This window comes from Hyperolius riggenbachi, chromosome 2 (genome assembly GCF_040937935.1).
Source record: "Hyperolius riggenbachi isolate aHypRig1 chromosome 2, aHypRig1.pri, whole genome shotgun sequence".
Lineage (NCBI taxonomy): Eukaryota > Metazoa > Chordata > Amphibia > Anura > Hyperoliidae > Hyperolius > Hyperolius riggenbachi.
The window spans coordinates 3431361-3451251 of NC_090647.1; the positions used below are offsets into that span (position 1 = coordinate 3431361).

General features: G+C 52.7%; 1 protein-coding gene across 3 annotated transcripts in view; it reads right to left on the minus strand.

Annotated features, from left to right (window-relative positions):
* DNHD1 (dynein heavy chain domain 1) overlaps window positions 1–19891 on the minus strand; it is a 445323-nt gene that overhangs the window by 92526 nt on the left and 332906 nt on the right. For all 3 annotated transcript variants that reach the window (XM_068266455.1, XM_068266454.1, XM_068266453.1), the window contains exons 29-31: window positions 7334–7436; window positions 7006–7155; window positions 6227–6409 (exon numbers count right to left, since the gene is read on the minus strand). In XM_068266455.1, coding sequence (XP_068122556.1) covers window positions 6227–6409; window positions 7006–7155; window positions 7334–7436 — 436 coding nt within the window. The remainder of the gene's footprint in view (window positions 1–6226; window positions 6410–7005; window positions 7156–7333; window positions 7437–19891) is intronic.

The following is a 19891-nucleotide window of genomic DNA, read 5'->3' on the forward strand; positions in this document are numbered from 1 at the left end:
ATCACTCCAAGAATACCATCACCCCAAGAACACCATCACCACAAGATCACCCCAAGAACACCATCGCCCCAAGAACACCATCGCCCCAAGAACACCATCACCTCAAGAACACCATCACCCCAAGAACACCATCACTCCAAGATCACTCCAAGAATACCATCACCCCAAGAACACCATCACCACAAGATCACCCCAAGAACACCATCACCACAAGATCACCCCAAGAACACCATTACCACAAGATCACCCCAAGAACACTATCACCACAAGATCGCCCCAAGAATACCATCACCCCAAGAACACCATCACCACAAGATCACCCCAAGAACACCATCGCCCCAAGAACACCATCGCCCCAAGAACACCATCACCTCAAGAACACCATCACCCCAAGAACACCATCACTCCAAGATCACTCCAAGAATACCATCACCCCAAGAACACCATCATCACAAGATCACCCCAAGAACACCATCGCCCCAAGAACACCATCGCCCCAAGAACACCATCACCTCAAGAACACCATCACCCCAAGAACACCATCACCCCAAGATCACCCCAAGAACACCATCACCACAAGATCACCCCAAGAACACCATCACCACAAGATCACCCCAAGAACACCATCACCACAAGATCGCCCCAAGAACACCATCACCCCAAGAACACCATCATCACAAGATCACCCCAAGAACACCATCACCCCAAGAACACCATCACTCCAAGATCACTCCAAGAATACCTTCACCCCAAGAACACCATCACCACAAGATCACCCCAAGAACACCATCGCCCCAAGAACACCATCGCCCCAAGAACACCATCACCTCAAGAACACCATCACCCCAAGAACACCATCACTCCAAGATCACTCCAAGAATACCATCACCCCAAGAACACCATCATCACAAGATCACCCCAAGAACACCATCACCACAAGATCACCCCAAGAATACCATCACCCCAAGAACACCATCACCACAAGATCACCCCAAGAATACCATCACCCCAAGAACACCATCACCACAAGATCGCCCCAAGAACACCATCACCCCAAGAACACCATCATCACAAGATCACCCCAAGAACACCATCACCACAAGATCACCCCAAGAATACCATCACCCCAAGAACACCATCATCACAAGATCACCCCAAGAACACCATCACCACAAGATCACCCCAAGATCACCCCAAGAACACCATCACCCCAAGAACACCATCACCACAAGATCACCCCAAGAACACCATCACCACAAGATCACCCCAAGATCACCCCAAGAACACCATCACCACAAGAACACCATCACCCCAAGAACACCATCACCCCAAGAACACCATCACCACAAGATCACCCCAAGAACACCATCACCACAAGATCACCCCAAGATCACCCCAAGAACACCATCACCACAAGAACACCATCACCCCAAGAACACCCCAAGAACACCATCACCACAAGATCACCCCAAGAACACCATCACCCCAAGAACACCATCACCACAAGATCACCCCAAGAACACCATCACCCCAAGAACACCATCACCCCAAGAACACCATCACCCCAAGAACACCATCATCACAAGATCACCCCAAGAACACCATCACCCCAAGAACACCATCACCCCAAGAACAGCATCACCCCAAGAACACCATCACCACAAGATCACCCCAAGAACACCATCACCACAAGATCACCCCAAGAACACCATCACCCCAAGAACACCATCACCCCAAGAACACCATCACCACAAGATCACCCCAAGAACACCATCACCCCAAGAACACCATCACCCCAAGAACACCATCACCACAAGATCACCCCAAGAACACCATCACCCCAAGATTAGAACACCATCACTCCAAGATCACTACAAGAATACCATCACCCCAAGAACACCATTATCACAAGATCACCCCAAGAACACCATCACCACAAGATCACCCCAAGAATACCATCACCCCAAGAACACCATCATCACAAGATCACCCCAAGAACACCATCACCACAAGATCACCCCAAGATCACCCCAAGAACACCATCACCCCAAGAACACCATCATCACAAGATCACCCCAAGATCACCCCAAGAACACCATCACCCCAAGAACACCATCACCACAAGATCACCCCAAGAACACCATCACCCCAAGAACACCATCACCCCAAGAACACCATCACTCCAAGATCACTCCAAGAATACCATCACCCCAAGAACACCATCATCACAAGATCACCCCAAGAACACCATCACCACAAGATCACCCCAAGATCACCCCAAGAATACCATCACCCCAAGAACACCATCATCACAAGATCACCCCAAGATCACCCCAAGAATACCATCACCCCAAGAACACCATCATCACAAGATCACCCCAAGATCACCCCAAGAATACCATCACCCCAAGAACACCATCATCACAAGATCACCCCAAGAACACCATCACCACAAGATCACCCCAAGATCACCACAAGAACACCATCACCTCAAGAACACCATCACCACAAGATCACCTAAAGAACACCATCACCCCAAAAACACCATCACCCCAAGAACACCATCACCCCAAGAACACCATCACCACAAGATCACCCCAAGAACAACATCACCACAAGATCAGCCCAAGAACACCATCACCCCAAGAACACCATCACCCCAAGAACACCATCACCACAAGAACACCATCACCTCAAGAACACCCCAAGAACACCATCACCACAAGATCACCCCAAGAACACCATCACCCCAAGAACACCATCACCCCAAGATCACCCCAAGAACACCATCACCACAAGATCACCCCAAGAACACCATCACCACAAGATCACCCCAAGAACACCATCACCCCAAGAACACCATCACCCCAAGAACACCATCACCCCAAGAACACCATCACCCCAAGATCACCCCAAGAACACCATCACCACAAGATCACCCCAAGAACACCATCACCCCAAGAACACCATCCCTCCAAGATCACCCCAAGAACACCATCACCACAAGATCACCCCAAGATCACCCCAAGAACACCATCACCACAAGATCACTCCAAGAATACCATCACCCCAAGAACACCATCACCCCAAGAACACCATCACCCCAAGAACACCATCACCACAAGATCACCCCAAGAACACCATCACCACAAGATCACCCCAAGAACACCATCACCACAAGATCACCCCAAGAACACCATCACCCCAAGAACACCATCACCCCAAGAACACCATCACCACAAGATCACCCCAAGAACACCATCACCCCAAGAACACCATCACCCCAAGAACACCATCACCACAAGATCACCCCAAGAACACCATCACCACAAGATCACCCCAAGAACACCATCACCCCAAGAACACCATCACCCCAAGAACATCACTCCAAGATCACCCCAAGAACACCATCACCACAAGATCACCCCAAGATCACCCCAAGAACACCATCACCACAAGATCACCCCAAGAACACCATCACCACAAGATCACCCCAAGAACACCATCACCCCAAGAACACCATCACCCCAAGAACACCATCACTCCAAGATCACCCCAAGAACACCATCACCACAAGATCACCCCAAGAATACCATCACTCCAAGATCACTCCAAGAATACCATCACCCCAAGAACACCATCATCACAAGATCACCCCAAGAACACCATCACCACAAGATCACCCCAAGAATACCATCACCCCAAGAACACCATCATCACAAGATCACCCCAAGAACACCATCACCACAAGATCACCCCAAGATCACCCCAAGAACACCATCACCACAAGAACACCATCACCACAAGAACACCCCAAGAACACCATCACCACAAGATCACCCCAAGAACAACATCACCACAAGATCACCCCAAGAACACCATCACCCCAAGAACACCATCACCCCAAGAACACCATCACTCCAAGATCACTACAAGAATACCATCACCCCAAGAACACCATTATCACAAGATCACCCCAAGAACACCATCACCACAAGATCACCCCAAGAACACCATCACCACAAGAACACCATCACCCCAAGAACACCCCAAGAACACCATCACCACAAGATCACCCCAAGATCACCCCAAGAACACCATCATCACAAGATCACCCCAAGATCACCCCAAGAATACCATCACCCCAAGAACACCATCACAAGATCACCCCAAGAACACCATCACCACAAGATCACCCCAAGATCACCCCAAGAACACCATCACCACAAGAACACCATCACCTCAAGAACACCCCAAGAACACCATCACCACAAGATCACCCCAAGATCACCCCAAGAACACCATCACCCCAAGAACACCATCACCCCAAGAACACCATCACCACAAGATCACCCCAAGAACACCATCACCACAAGATCACCCCAAGAACACCATCACCACAAGAACACCATCACCCCAAGAACACCCCAAGAACACCATCACCACAAGATCACCCCAAGAACACCATCACCACAAGATCACCCCAAGAACACCATCACCATAAGATCACCCCAAGAACACCATCACCCCAAGATCACTCCAAGAACACCATCATCCCAAGAACACCATCACCACAAAATCACCCCAAGACCACCATCGCCCCAAGAACACCCCAAGAACACCATTACCTCAAGAACACCCCAAGAACACCATCACCCCAAGAACACCATTGCCCCAAGAACACCATTGCCCCAAGACCTTCACCACCCCAAGTTCACCCCAAGAACACCATCACCCCAACATTACCATCACCCCTAGATCACCCCAAGAACACCATTGCCCCAAGAATACCATCACCCCAAGATCACCCCAAGAGCATCATCGCCCCAAGAACACCATCAGACACCATCGCCCCAAGAACACCATTGCCTCAAGAACAACACCAGACACCATCACCCAAAGAACACCATTGCCACAAGAACACCATCACCCCAAGATACCCCCAAGAACACCATCATCCAAAGAGCACCATCGCCCCATGAGCACCATCGCTCCAAGAACACCATCAGACACCAGCCCCCCAAGAACACCATTGCCACAAGAACACCATCACCCCAAGATACCCCCAAGAACACCATCATCCAAAGAGCACCATCGCCCCAAGAGCACCATCGCCCCAAGAACACCATCACCCCATGAGCACCATCGCTCCAAGAACACCATCAGACACCAGCCCCCCAAGAACACCATTGCCTCAAGAACAACACCAGACACCTTCACCCAAAGAACACCATTGCCACAAGAACACCATCACCCCGAGAACACCATCACCCCAAGATCACCCCAAGAACACCATCACCCCAAGATCACCCCAAGAACACCATCACCCCAAGATCACCCCAAGAACACCATTGCCCCAAGATCTCCATTTCCCCAAGAACACCATCACCCCAAGAGCACCATCGCCCCAACACCACCATCAGACACCATCGCCCCAAGATCACCCCAAGAACACCATCGCCCCAAGAACACCATCGCCCCAAGATAATTTAGAGATGTTCTTGAGCAAAACCTATGTCAGTCTGCCAGGGATCTGAGACTAGGACAGAGGTTCACCTTCCAGCGGGACACATGACCTGAAGCATACCGCTAAATCAACATTCAAGAGGTTTAAAGGGAAACATTTAAATGTGTTGAAATAGCCTAGTGAAAGTCCAGACAGACCTCAATCCAGTAAAGAATCTGTGGTCAGGCTTGAAGATTGCTGTTCACATGCAAAACCATCCAACATGAAGGGGCTGGAGCAGTTTTGCGTCGAGGAATGGCAATGATCTCAGTGCAAGAATGTGACTTGCAGCTGTTATTGCTGTAAAAGGCAGCCCCGCCCCGGACCCCACACAGTGCTGACTTCAGGGGGTGGATAGCTCTGCAAGCTGAAGTTTTCAGTTCTTTTGTCCTATTTCTTGTTTGCTTCACATTGAACCAAATATTCCATCATTAAAGTAGTAGGCATGTTCTGCTAATGAAACGGTGCAAACTCTCAAACAATCCATTTTAATTCCAGGTCGTGAGGCAACAAAACATGAAAGATGCAAAGGGCAGTGAATACTATTGCAAGGCACTGTACATGTATAGACAAATATATAAATATAGCAAATATTTAGGGGAACCTAATAACATCTCTGGTATGTTGGAGAACTCAGATGCAGAGTGCGCACTTCCTCCTCATCACAGATAAGGGAAGCTGTTACTGGTTGCTCCTGGGGGATAATAGTCCCATACGCACCTGGTAGATATTCTCCTGTCCCAGCAGCAGTTTGGCACTCTCCCATCCCCCATCTCTCCCATATACGGCACAAAGCACATCGGTCACCATTATCACCAGAGCTGGAGGAGACCGATAACTCCGAATCTCATCCACATCAGAGATTTTCAGTTGTTTCTGGACCTCCCACCACTGGACACAAGCCTGCAAGAGAAGCACACGCAGGTCAGTATGGAGGGTGGGACTGTGACAATAGTACATGGTCATTTTCATACAATGACTGACGCAGAGAAGCCCTGGTCCAATGTGGTCCTTCAAGGCTGGGGAACTAAGGAGAACTTGACTGCATGTGGCCCAGCAGACTGGGGGACAGTGTGTGACCAAGAGACTGGGGGACGTGTTACTGGCACACTGGGGACATCATGTGACCAGGGGACAGCGTGTGACCAGGGGACTTGGAGACAACATGTGACCAGGGGACAACATGTGACCAGGGGCCTGGGGGACAACGTGTGACCAGGGGACAACATGTGACCAGGGGCCTGGGGGACAACGTGTGACCAGGGGACAACATGTGACCAGGGGACAACATGTGACCAGGGGCCTGGGGGACAACGTGTGACCAGGGGACAACATGTGACCAGGGGACAACATGTGACCAGGGGCCTGGGGGACAACGTGTGAGTGGGGGACAACGTGTGAGTGGGGGACATAGTGTGACTGGGGGACTGGAGGACAACATGTGAGTGGGGAACACAGATATCGGAGAGTCCACACATGGAGTTTAGAGACCTCCTTACCTCCTCCAGCTGCTGCTGTATCTGGCCCTGCAATGTACTGACATGGCCGCCAACTCTCTGCTTGGCCCTTTCTAACTCCTGGCACTCCACCGTGACCTGGCGCTCAGCAGCCTGAACCTCCAGCAGATCTCTCCTCCAGCGCTCTGCCTCCTGGAGGAATGGAGAACATGATGCAGATCACAAATATCTCATACCCAACCGTGCAAAGCAAACACCGATACAAAAATGTGTCCAGTAGTGGCCCCTTATGTGTCCTCCCACATCATCCGTCTCCAAACTGCTCCTCTCATATTCCCCAATGCTCCACATACCTACAGAATATACTCACCTGCTCCGCTACATCCAGACGCTGGCTGAGTAACTCCACTTCCTGTGTCCACCTGTTATACTCGGCATAAACCTCCTCCACACGAGACACCGCGGACTGGAATCTGCAAATGATGAAAAACCATCAATGATGTACGGAACTTCCCCATTCCCCCCTCTCCTCCAATCACTGTACAATCTGCCCTTCCCTCTCCTCTCCTCCTATCACTGTACAATCTGCTCTCCTCTCTCCTCCAATCACTGCACAATCTGCCCTTCCCTCTCCTCCTATCACTGTACAATCTGCCCTCCCCTCTCCTCCAATCACTGTACAATCTGCCCTTCCCTCTCCTCTCCTCCTATCACTGTACAATCTGCTCTCCTCTCTCCTCCAATCACTGCACAATCTGCCCTTCCCTCTCCTCCAATCACTGCGCAATCTGCCCTTCCCTCTCCTCCAATCACGACGCAATATCTGCCCTCCCCTCTTCTCCAATCACTGCACAATCTGCCCTCCCCTCTCCTCCAATCACTGTATAATCTGCCCTCCCCTCTCCTCCAATCACTGCACAATCTGCCCTCCCCTCTCCTCCAATCACTGTACAATCTGCCCTCCCCTCTCCTCCAATCACTGTACAATCTGCTCTCTCCTCTCCTCCTATGACTGTACAATCTGCCCTCCCCTCATATCACTGTACAATCTGCCCCCCCCTCCTATTACTGTACAATCTGCCCTCCCCCCTCCTCCTATCACTGTACAATCTGCTCTACCCTCTCCTCCTATCACTGCACAATCTGCACCCCCTCCTCCCATCACTGCACAATCTGCCATCCCCTCTCCTCCAATCACTGCACAATCTGCCCTCCCCTCTCCTCCAATCACTGTACAATCTGCCCTCCCCTCTCCTCCTATGACTGTAAAATCTGCCCTCCCCTCCTATCACTGTACAATCTGCCCCCCCCCCCCCCCCGCCTCCTCCTATCACTGTACAATCTGCCCCCCCGCCTCCTCCTATCACTGTACAATCTGCCCTCCCCCCTCCTCCTATCACTGTACAATCTGCCCTACCCTCTCCTCCTATCACTGTACAATCTGCTCTCCCCTCTCCTCCGATCACTGCACAATCTGCTCTCCCCTCTCCTCCGATCACTGCACAATCTGCTCTCCTCTCTCCTCCGATCACTGTACAATCTGCCCTACCCTCTCCTCCTATCACTGTACAATCTGCTCTCCCCTCTCCTCCGATCACTGTACAATCTGCTCTCCCCTCTCCTCTCCTCCTATCACTGTACAATCGTCCCTCCCCTCTCCTCCTATCACTGCACAATCTGCCCTCCCCTCTCCTCCAATCACTACACAATCTGCTCTCCCCTCCCCTCCAATCACTGCACAATCTGCCCTCCCCTCTCCTTCAATCACTGCACAATCTGCTCTCCCCTCTCCTCTCCTCCTATCACTGTACAATCGTCCCTCCCCTCTCCTCCTATCACTGCACAATCTGCCCTCCCCTCTCCTCCAATCACTGCACAATCTGCCCTCCCCTCTCCTCCAATCACTGCACAATCTGCCATCCCCTCCCCTCTCCTCCAATCACTGTACAATCTGCCCTTCCCTATGCACCCTCCTCCTATCACTGTACAATCTGCCCTCCCCTCTCCTCCTATCACTGCACAATCTGCCCTCCCCTCCTATCACAGCACAATCTGCCCCCCCTTCCTCCTATCACGGCACAATCTGCCCTCCCCTCTCCTCCAATCACTGCACAATCTTCCCTCCCCTCTCCCCCAATCACTGTACAATCTGCCCTCCCCTCTCCTCTTATCACTGTACAATCTGCTCTCCCCTCTCCTCTCCTCCTATCACTGTACAATCTGCTCTTCCCTCTCCTCCAATCACTGTACAATCTGCCCTCCCCTCTCCTCCTATCACTGTACAATCTGCTCTCCCCTCTCCTCTCCTCCTATCACTGTACAATCTGCTCTCCTGTCTCCTCCAATCACTGCACAATCTGCCCTTCCCTCTCCTCCAATCACTGCACAATCTGCCCTCCCCTCTCCTCCAATCACTGTACAATCTGCCCTTCCCTCTCCTCCAATCACTGCACAATCTGCCCTCCCCTCTCCTCCAATCACTGCACAATCTGCCCTCCCCTCTCCTCCAATCACTGCACAATCTGCATTCCCCTCTCCTCCTATCACTGTACAATCTGCTCTTACCTCTCCTCCAATCACTGTACAATCTGCCCTCCCCTCTCCTCCAATCACTGTACAATCTGCCCTTCCCTCTTCTCCAATCACTGTACAATCTGCTCTCCCCTCTCCTCCTATCACTGTACAATCTGCTCTCCTCTCTCCTCCAATCACTGTACAATCTGCCCTTCCCTCTCCTCCAATCACTGCACAATCTGCCCTTCCCTCTCCTCCAATCACTGTACAATCTGCCCTTCCCTCTCCTCCAATCACGACGCAATATCTGCCCTCCCCTCTTCTCCAATCACTGCACAATCTGCCCTCCCCTCTCCTCCAATCACTGTACAATCTGCCCTCCCCTCTCCTCCAATCACTGTACAATCTGCCCTCCCCTCTCCTCCAATCACTGCACAATCTGCCCTCCCCTCTCCTCCAATCACTGTACAATTTGCCCTCCCCTCTCCTCCAATCACTGTACAATCTGCTCTCCCCTCTCCTCCTATGACTGTACAATCTGCCCTCCCCTCATATCACTGTACAATCTCCCCCTCCCCTCCTATCACTGTACAATCTGCCCTCCCCCCTCCTCCTGTCACTGTACAATCTGCCCTACCCTCTCCTCTTATCACTGTACAATCTGCTCTCCCCTCTCCTCTCCTCCTATCACTGCACAATCTGCCCCCCCTCCTCCCATCACTGCACAATCTGCCCTCCCCTCTCCTCCAATCACTGCACAATCTGCCCTCCCCTCTCCTCCAATCACTGTACAATCTGCCCTCCCCTCTCCTCCTATGACTGTAAAATCGGCCCTCCCCTCCTATCACTGTACAATCTGCCCCCCCCCCCTCCTCCTATCACTGTACAATCTGCCCTCCTCCTATCACTGTACAATCTGCCCTACCCTCTCCTCCTATCACTGTACAATCTGCTCTCCCCTCTCCTCCGATCACTGCACAATCTGCTCTCCTCTCTCCTCCGATCACTGCACAATCTGCTCTCCCCTCTCCTCTCCTATCACTGTACAATCGTCCCTCCCCTCTCCTCCTATCACTGCACAATCTGCCCTCCCCTCTCCTCCAATCACTACACAATCTGCTCTCCCCTCCCCTCTCCTCCAATCACTGCACAATCTGCCCTCCCCTCTCCTCCAATCACTGCACAATCTGCCCTCCCCTCTCCTCCAATCACTGCACAATCTGCTCTCCCCTCTCCTCTCCTCATATCACTGTACAATCATCCCTCCCCTCTCCTCCTATCACTGCACAATCTGCCCTCCCCTCTCCTCCAATCACTGCACAATCTGCCCTCCCCTCTCCTCCAATCACTGCACAATCTGCCCTCCCCTTCCCTCTCCTCCAATCACTGTACAATCTGCCCTTCCCTATGCCCCCTCCTCCTATCACTGTACAATCTGCCCTCCCCTCTCCTCCTATCACTGCACAATCTGCCCTCCCCTCCTATCACAGCACAATCTGCCCCCCCTTCCTCCTATCACGGCACAATCTGCCCTCCCCTCTCCTCCAATCACTGCACAATCTTCCCTCCCCTCTCCTCCAATCACTGCACAATCTTCCCTCCCCTCTCCTCCAATCACTGTACAATCTGCCCTCCCCTCTCCTCCTATGACTGTAAAATCTGCCCTCCCCTCCTATCACTGTACAATCTGCCCCCCCCCTCCTCCTATCACTGTACAATCTGCCCTCCCCCCTCCTCCTATCACTGTACAATCTGCCCTACCCTCTCCTCCTATCACTGTACAATCTGCTCTCCCCTCTACTCCGATCACTGCACAATCTGCTCTCCTCTCTCCTCCAATCACTGCACAATCTGCTCTCCCCTCCCCTCTCCTCCTATCACTGCACAATCTGCCCTCCCCTCTCCTCCAATCACTACACAATCTGCTCTCCCCTCCCCTCTCCTCCAATCACTGCACAATCTGCCCTCCCCTCTCCTCCAATCACTGCACAATCTGCCCTCCCCTCTCCTCCAATCACTGCACAATCTGCTCTCCCCTCTTCTCTCCTCATATCACTGTACAATCGTCCCTCCCCTCTCCTCCTATCACTGCACAATCTGCCCTCCCCTCTCCTCCAATCACTGCACAATCTGCCCTCCCCTCCCCTCTCCTCCAATCACTGCACAATCTGCCCTCCCCTCCCCTCTCCTCCAATCACTGTACAATCTGCCCTTCCCTATGCCCCCTCCTCCTATCACTGTACAATCTGCCCTCCCCTCTCCTCCTATCACTGCACAATCTGCCCTCCCCTCCTATCACAGCACAATCTGCCCCCCCTTCCTCCTATCACGGCACAATCTGCCCTCCCCTCTCCTCCAATCACTGCACAATCTTCCCTCCCCTCTCCTCCAATCACTGCACAATCTTCCCTCCCCTCTCCTCCAATCACTGCACAATCTGCCCTACCCTCTCCTCCAATCACTGCACAATCTGCCCTCCCCTATCCTCCAATCACTGTACAATCTGCCCTCCCCTGTCCTCCAATCACTGCACAATCTGCTCTCCCCTCTCCTCCAATCACTGTACAATCTGCCCTCCCCTCTCCTCCAATCACTGTACATTCTGCTCTTCCCTCTCCTCCAATCACTGCACAATCTGCCCTCCCCTCTCCTCCTATGACTGTACAATCTGCCCTCCCCTCTCCTCCAATCACTGCACAATCTGCCCCCTCCTCCTCCAATCACTGCACAATCTGCCCCCCCCCCCCCCCTCCTCCTATCATTGTACAATCTGCCCTCCCCTCTCCTATCTAGTGTTGGGCGAACAGTGTTCGCCACTGTTCGGGTTCTGCAGAACATCACCCTGTTCGGGTGATGTTCGCGTTCGGCCGAACACCTGGTGGTGTTCGGCCAAACTGTTCGGGTTCGCCCGAACGGCTCATTGCCTGGCCGAACAGGGCCCCTGTTCGGCACGAACAGGGCCCTGTTCGCCCGAATACTGGCCCCCTATGGGGTCGCAGGCATAAGGGGGGAGCATGCCCCGATCGCGGGGGGGGTCGGAAATTCCCCCCACCCCCTCCGCTAGCGCTCCCCCCTCTGCCCGCTTCCCCATTCAAAAGTTAGGAAGTGAAACTGTACCTGTGCGGCCGGTAGTGGGTGACTGGCAGTGGGCGGCACTATGGAGAGACTGAGGAGGAGGAGGAGTCCGGAGAGTGACGCGTTGAGGGAGGCCGGGCAGTGGGCGGATCAGCAGTAGTACGGTACTACTGCTGATCCGCCCGCTGCCCGGCCTCCCTCAACGCGTCACTCTCCGGACTCCTCCTCCTCCTCAGTCTCTCCATAGTGCCGCCCACTGCCAGTCACCCACTACCGGCCGCACAGGTACAGTTTCACTTCCTAACTTTTGAATGGGGAAGCGGGCAGAGGGGGGAGCGCTAGCGGAGGGGGTGGGGGGAATTTCCGACCCCCCCCGCGATCGGGGCATGCTCCCCCCTTATGCCTGCGACCCCATAGGGCCCCCAAAAGCGGGATGTTCGGGGAGTTCGGGGTTCGGCCATGTTCGGCGAACTTTCCCGAACCCGAACATCCAGGTGTTCGCCCAACACTACTCCTATCACAGTACGGCCTCCTTCTCACCCATATACAGTGCTGCCCATAATTATTCATACCCCTGGCAAATTTTGACTTAAAGCAGATCTGAGATGAAAAACTAACTATAACAAGTAACTTGTCTATATATCTTATCTAAAGTTTAGATAGTTTAAACAGCACATCTAGCTGCAAACAGCTTTAATAGAATATGATTATTTCTTCCTGTGATACAATGACAGCAGCCATGTTGTTTGTAAGCATTACACACAGGCAAGCTTATCTGCACCATCAGCACTCAGACTGTGAACAAAACCTAATCCCCCCTCCTCCTCCCTCCTCCCCTCTGCCTCTGAAATCTCTGGCCAGTAATACCTCCCCTCCTCCTGCCCAGACTGAGCTCCCATGAGCCCTTGCTACAGCCAAGGCTCTCTGAAAAACTGTGGGCGGAGCTTGTTTCGTTTATAGGGAATTAGAGTATTAAAACAAAAAAGTATTTGGCTTGAGGAATGCCCTATAAACAATGGAAAAGGAACACAATTATGCAATGAGTAAAAGTTCATCTTGGATCAACTTTAAAGTTACTTTTATTCAACCAGCAAGTCATTTTTTGACAGGAAATGACCTAGGTGTCTCCCAAAAGATAATAAGACGATGTACAAGAGGCATTATTGTGGAAAAAAACATTTCTCAGCTTCTATTTACATTTGAGCAAAAAGTGTCCAGTCCGAAATTATTCATACCCTTCTCAATAATCAATAGAAAAGCCTTTATTGGCTATTACAGCAATCACACGCTTCCTATAAGTGCAGACCAGCTTGTTGCATGTCTCCACAGGTATTTTGCCCATTCATCTCCAAATCTTTCAGGTTGGAGGGTCTTCTTGCCATCACCCTGATCTTTAGCTCCCTCCACAGATTCTCAATTGGATTCAAGTCAGGACTGTCAGTGGTGCTCATCAGGACTCACCTGATATTGCTGAGGAGGGGCGTGATGCAGGGAATTTTTGGGACAGAAGAGTTTGTTGGGGGGCTCAGAGGAGATGTTTGGGGATGATGATGATGATGAGGTGCTGGATCGTCCCTATGTGCCACCACCAGCACAGTTGGGTGAATTCAGCACGTCATCGGAAGAGGAGGCGTCTATGCCACAGAGGTGCGGCAGCAGCATGTCGACCGTCACAGGGCGTGGAAGGCAGGAGCCACAGCCTGCTGCTTCAGCCGCTACCACCACCCGCAGCAAACCTCCGGCTCCAAGCAAAGGGGAAAAAAAACAGCCCTCCAAAGGAAAAAAACCTGCTCAGCCCTCAAGCATGAAGGGCAAGTTGAAATCCCTAGTCTGGCGGTACTTTACTGTGTGCAATGACGATAAGACCCGTGCCATTTGCCACAGTTGAGGTGCCAGCCTGAGAAGAGGCCGCGATCTTAACAAGTTGGGGACCTCGTGCCTGCAGACTAAGCACTTTGAGGACTATACTGACTTTATAAGGCTGAGGGACAGTGGCGCAGGCAGTGGTCAGAGCCAGACAGCCACTGCACAGACTTCAGCAGCAGCAGCATCCCACCCTCCTGCTCATCCAGCATTAGCAGCAGGAGCACAGAAACTCACTGCCCCCCCCCCCCCCCCCCTCCCGAGCAGCCAGTCCTCAGTGGCCTCATTTGCTCCCTCCACAGTCGTCTTCTCTTCCTCCCGTGCAGGCAAATGCCGCCAGACCCTGCTCAGCGAGTCAATCCCCGGTGTCACTAAAGTTCTTCCTCCCACCAACAGGAGCATCCAGGTGCTGAATGGGTTGCTTGCCCGGGCCATGTGCTCCCAGCTCCTGCCATACTCCTTTGTGCAGGAGGGGAGTGACATGAGAGCGCTCCTACAGTACGGGATCCCGGAGTGGCAAATCCCCAGCCGCCACTACTTCTCCCGCACGGCGATCCCAGCATTGCACCACTTTGCAATGGTGAATGTGGGCCGATTGCTCGATCACGCCATGAGAGAGAGCGGATCCACGTCACCATGGATTTATGGAGCAGCCGTTTTGGGACAGACCGTCCTTCACGGCCCACTGGGTCAGCCTAGTGGAATGCGCCAGCGAGGAATCAGCAGGTCCATCCTCAGGCGCATCAGCAGCAGCAGCAGCAGCAGCACCAGTTGCCCAATATGTAGTGCCAGAGGGGGAGAAGCAGCAGTTGCCGTCGCCAAGCGACCCTGTCTCAGCAGCAGCGTGAAGGCCCGCCACTGCCAAGTGCTGCTGGAGATGGTCAGCCTTGGGAAGACCCAACTGACGGCAGGCAATGTCTTTCTCAAACTCAGGGAGCAGGAGAAGACGTGGCTGACCTCCAGAGGCCTCAGAGTAGGGATGGTGGTGTCCAACAATGTGGCCAACCTGCTGTCTGCCATCAACAGGGGACACTTGACCCACTCCCCTGCTTGGCCCACGTCTTGAACCTGGTGGTGCAGAAGTTCCTGCGCACCTACCAGGGGATGGACAATCTTTTGGAAGTAGCAAGGAAAATTGTTGGGAGTTTCCGCCGCTCAGCCGCTGCCGCAACAAACATGACCGACCTGCAGCAGCGCGAGGGCCTGCCACGACACTGGCTTGTGATTGATGTGCCAACTCGCTGGAACTCCACCCTAGCAATGTTGGAGCAGTTGGTTGAGCAGAGGAGGGCAGTCAGCCAGTACATTCTGGAGGCCACTCTTGCCGGAACCACCAAAGTCCAGCTCCTTTCCAATGCACAGTGGGGGCAGATGCAGCAGGTCTGCTTGGTGTTGGCTCCCTTCCTGCAGGGAACCAACCTGGTGAGCAAGGAACGGGCATCCCTCTGCCAATGGGTGCCCTTTGTTGGTCTGCTGGACAGGGCACTTTGTGATCTGGTGGAAGTGGGAGAGGAGGCCCTGATCCAGCTGGAACAGCAGCCACCTGCGCAGTCCACTTCTGCGCAGGATTTTGAGGTGTTGGAGGAGGAGGAGTTGGAGGTCCTGGATATTGCTGCTGAGGGGGAACAGCGTAGCGCAGCTGCAGTAGTGCGAGGGTGGAGAGAGGAGGAAGAGGCTCAGGGGCCAGAGGAGGAGGAGTACAGCGTTGCGGCCGCTGACCCTTATGTCTCTGCTGGACAGTCCACCCTGTTCCCCATGGCAGCGCACATGCTGCGTTGCCTACGCTCAGACCCCAGGGTTAAGCAGATGCATGCTTGGGAGGATGCCTGCATCAGCATGATCCTGAACCCATGGCTGAAGGAGAAGGTGGGTCAGTTCCTGCCTGCTGGAGATCCTGAGCAGCGAACAAGGGAGTTGCAGCAGATCCTTGTTCGGCGATTGGAGGAAGCCTTCCCCCATCCTACCACCCCCTCTGTCCCTGTCCAGCCAGCACAGCAGCCGGTGCCTGCGGCCAGCAGCAGCGTAAGGTGCCCAGGAGACCTGCTGTCATTGACTAAGGCGCTCTACATGATGGTAGAGCAGCCGAGAGAGGAGGTGCGTGCAGCAGCATCCTCCTCTCAAAGTCACAGCCAGCGCATGACCCGGATGGTGGCCGACTACATGGGGTCCTTCAGTGGGCTTGACACCGGCAGCGACACCGGCAGCGAGGAGCCTGTGGACCCCATGGAGTACTGGGTAGAGCGCTTGCAGATCTGGAGTGAGCTGGCGCAGTACGCCCTGGTCTTGCTCCCCTTCCAGTGTGCTGTCCGAGAGGTGCTTCAGTACGGCGGGTGGCGTGGTCACCGAGAAGCGCTTTCGTCTGTCCAGAGTCCATGAACAGACTGACATTCCTGAAGGTCAACCAGGCCTGGATTGAAGGCACGTTCCAGGCCCCTGTTGTCAGTGACAGGAGGACATGAGGTGCCTGGGAATTATTGTGACAACATCAACCTTCAGTCCCCTGCTACTGTGGCCTAGTTTTTGTTTAGGTGCTGTGGTACCACCGCTAGGTGCCATGGCCTACTACATTACCTGCTGCCACACGTTACTCTCCTCCTCCTGCTGCTGCTACTTTAACCTCCTGCTGTCTGTATGTCTGTGCTCCCACCACCAGGGTCCACAGAGTTATGCGCCACTAGCTATTACGCCACTACATACAAATATTGTATTAAAAAAAAAAATCTGAGGTGTCTGGGTTGAAAACTGTGCTGTCCCAGTTGTGTATTGGACACAATGTGGGCTTCACGACTGCTGCCTGGAACCTCCTGCTGTGTGGTGTTTATTATTACAGCCGTGGTACCAACGCTAAGTGCCACGGCCTACTACATTGTATGCTGCCACACGTCACTCCTCCTCCTCCTCCTGCTGCTGCTGCTACTTTAACCTCCTGCTGTCTGTGCTCCCACCGCCAGGGTCCACAGAACTATGCGCTGCTGCCATGCGCCACTAGAGATAGCCCAAACCTCCGATTTTCGGTTCACGAACCGGGTTCGCGAACCTTCGTGAAAGGTTCGGTTCGCGCGAACTTTCATGAACCGCAATAGACTTCAATGGGGAGGCGAACTTTGAAAAATAGAAAAAATTATGCTGGCCAGAAAAGTGATGGAAAAGATGTTTCAAGGGGTCTAACACCTGGAGGGGAGCATAGTGGGATAGACGCCAAAAGTCCCGGGGAAAAATCTGGATGTGACGCAAAGCAGTGTTTTAATGGTAGAAATCACATTGAATGCTAAATTGCAGGCCTAAAGTGCTTTAAAACATCTTGCATGTGTATACATCAATCAGGGAGTGTAATTAGAGTTCTGCTTCACACTGACACACCAAACTCACTGTGTAACGCACCGCAAACAGCTGTTTGTGTTGTGACGGTTGTGCTGGACTGGTGCGCACCATGGCCAGAGTGTAGGCCGTGGCAGTTTTCCAGCCCATATGGTCGCCGGGTTGTGGTAGCTCAATGATAGAACAACAGTGACTGTCCAGCTGATCGAATTTGGTCTGTCCACAATGAAGCAACGACCTTATTATCTTCTTGTATGTAGGTAGGCATAGGTAGGAGTCCCAGTATAGGTAGGTAGGCATAGGTAGGTGCCCCAGTATAGGTAGATAGGCATAGGTAGGTGCCTCAGTAGTTAGCTAGGCATAGGTAGGTGCCCCAGTAGTTAGCTAGGCATAGGTAGGAGTCCCAGTATAGGTAGGTAGGCATAGGTAGGTGCCCCAGTATAGGTAGGTAGGCATAGGTAGGTGCCCCAGTATAGGTAGGTAGGTGTCCCAGTATAGGTAGATAGGCATAGGTAGGTGTCCCCGTAGTTAGCTAGGCATAGGTAGGAGTCCCAGTATAGGTAGATAGGCATAGGTAGGTGCCCCAGTATAGGTAGGTAGGCATAGGTAGGTGTCCCAGTATAGGTAGATAGGCATAGGTAGGTGCCCCAGTAGTTAGCTAGGCATAGCTAGGTTCCCAGTATAGGTAGGTAGGCATAGGTAGGAGTCCCTGTATAGGTAAGTAGGCATAGGTAGGTGCCTCAGTAGTTAGCTAGGCATAGGCAGGAGACCCAGGTAGGTAGGCATAGGTAGGTGCCCCAGTAGTTAGCTAGGCATAGGTAGGAGACCCAGTATAGGTAGGTAGGCATAGGTAGGTGTCCCAGTATAGGTAGGTAGGCATAGGTAGGTGCCCTAGAATAGGTAGGTAGGTAGGCATAGGTAGGTGTCCCCGTATAGGTAAGTAGGTGTCCCAGTATAGGTAGGTAGGCATAGGTAGGAGTCCCAGTATAGGTAGATAGGCATAGGTAGGTGCCCCAGTAGTTAGCTAGGCATAGGTAGGAGTCTCAGTATAGGTAGGTAGGCATAGGTAGGTGCCCTAGTATAGGTAGCTAGGCATAAGTAGGAGTCCCAGTATAGGTAGATAGGCATAGGTAGGTGCCCCAGTAGTTAGCTAGGCATAGGTAGGAGTCCCAGTATAGGTAGATAGGCATAGGTAGGTGCCCCAGTAGTTAGCTAGGCATAGGTAGGAGTCTCAGTATAGGTAGGTAGGCATAGGTAGGAGACCCTGTATAGGTAGGTTGGCATAGGTAGGTGCCCTAGTATAGGTAGGTAGCTAGGCATAGGTAGGTGCCCTAGTATAGGTAGGTAGGCATAGGTAGGTGTCCCAGTATAGGTAGGTAGGTGCCCCAGTAGTTAGCTAGGCATAAGTAGGAGTCCCAGTATAGGTAGATAGGCATAGGTAGGTGCCCCAGTAGTTAGCTAGGCATAGGTAGAAGTCCCAGTATAGGTAGATAGGCATAGGTAGGAGTCCCAGTAGTTAGCTAGGCATAGGTAGGAGACCCAATATAGGTAGGTAGGCATAGGTAGGTGTCCCAGTATAGGTAGATGGGCATAGGTAGGTCCCCCAGTAGTTAGCTAGGCATAGGTAGGAGACCCAGTATAGGTAGGTAGGCATAGGTAGGTGTCCCAGCATAGGTAGGTGCCCCAGTAGTTAGCTAGGCATAGGTAGGAGTCTCAGTATAGGTAGGTAGGCATAGGTAGGTGCCCTAGTATAGGTAGGTAGGCATAGGTAGGTGTCCCAGTATAGGTAGGTAGGCATAGGTAGGTGCCCCAGTAGTTAGCTAGGCATAGGTAGGAGTCCCAGTATAGGTAGGTAGGCATAGGTAGGAGACCCAGTATAGGTAGGTAAGCATAGGTAGGTGTCCCAGTATAGGTAGATAGGCATAGGTAGGTGCCCCAGTAGTTAGCTAGGCATAGGTAGAAGTCCCAGTATAGGTAGATAGGCATAGGTAGGTGCCCCAGTAGTTAGCTAGGCATAGGTAGGTGCCCTAGTATAGGTAGGTAGGCATAGGTAGGAGTCCCAGTATAGGTAGGTAGGCATAGGTAGGAGACCCAGTATAGGTAGGTAGGCATAGGTAGGTGCCCCAGTAGTTAGCTAGGCATAGGTAGGAGTCCCAGT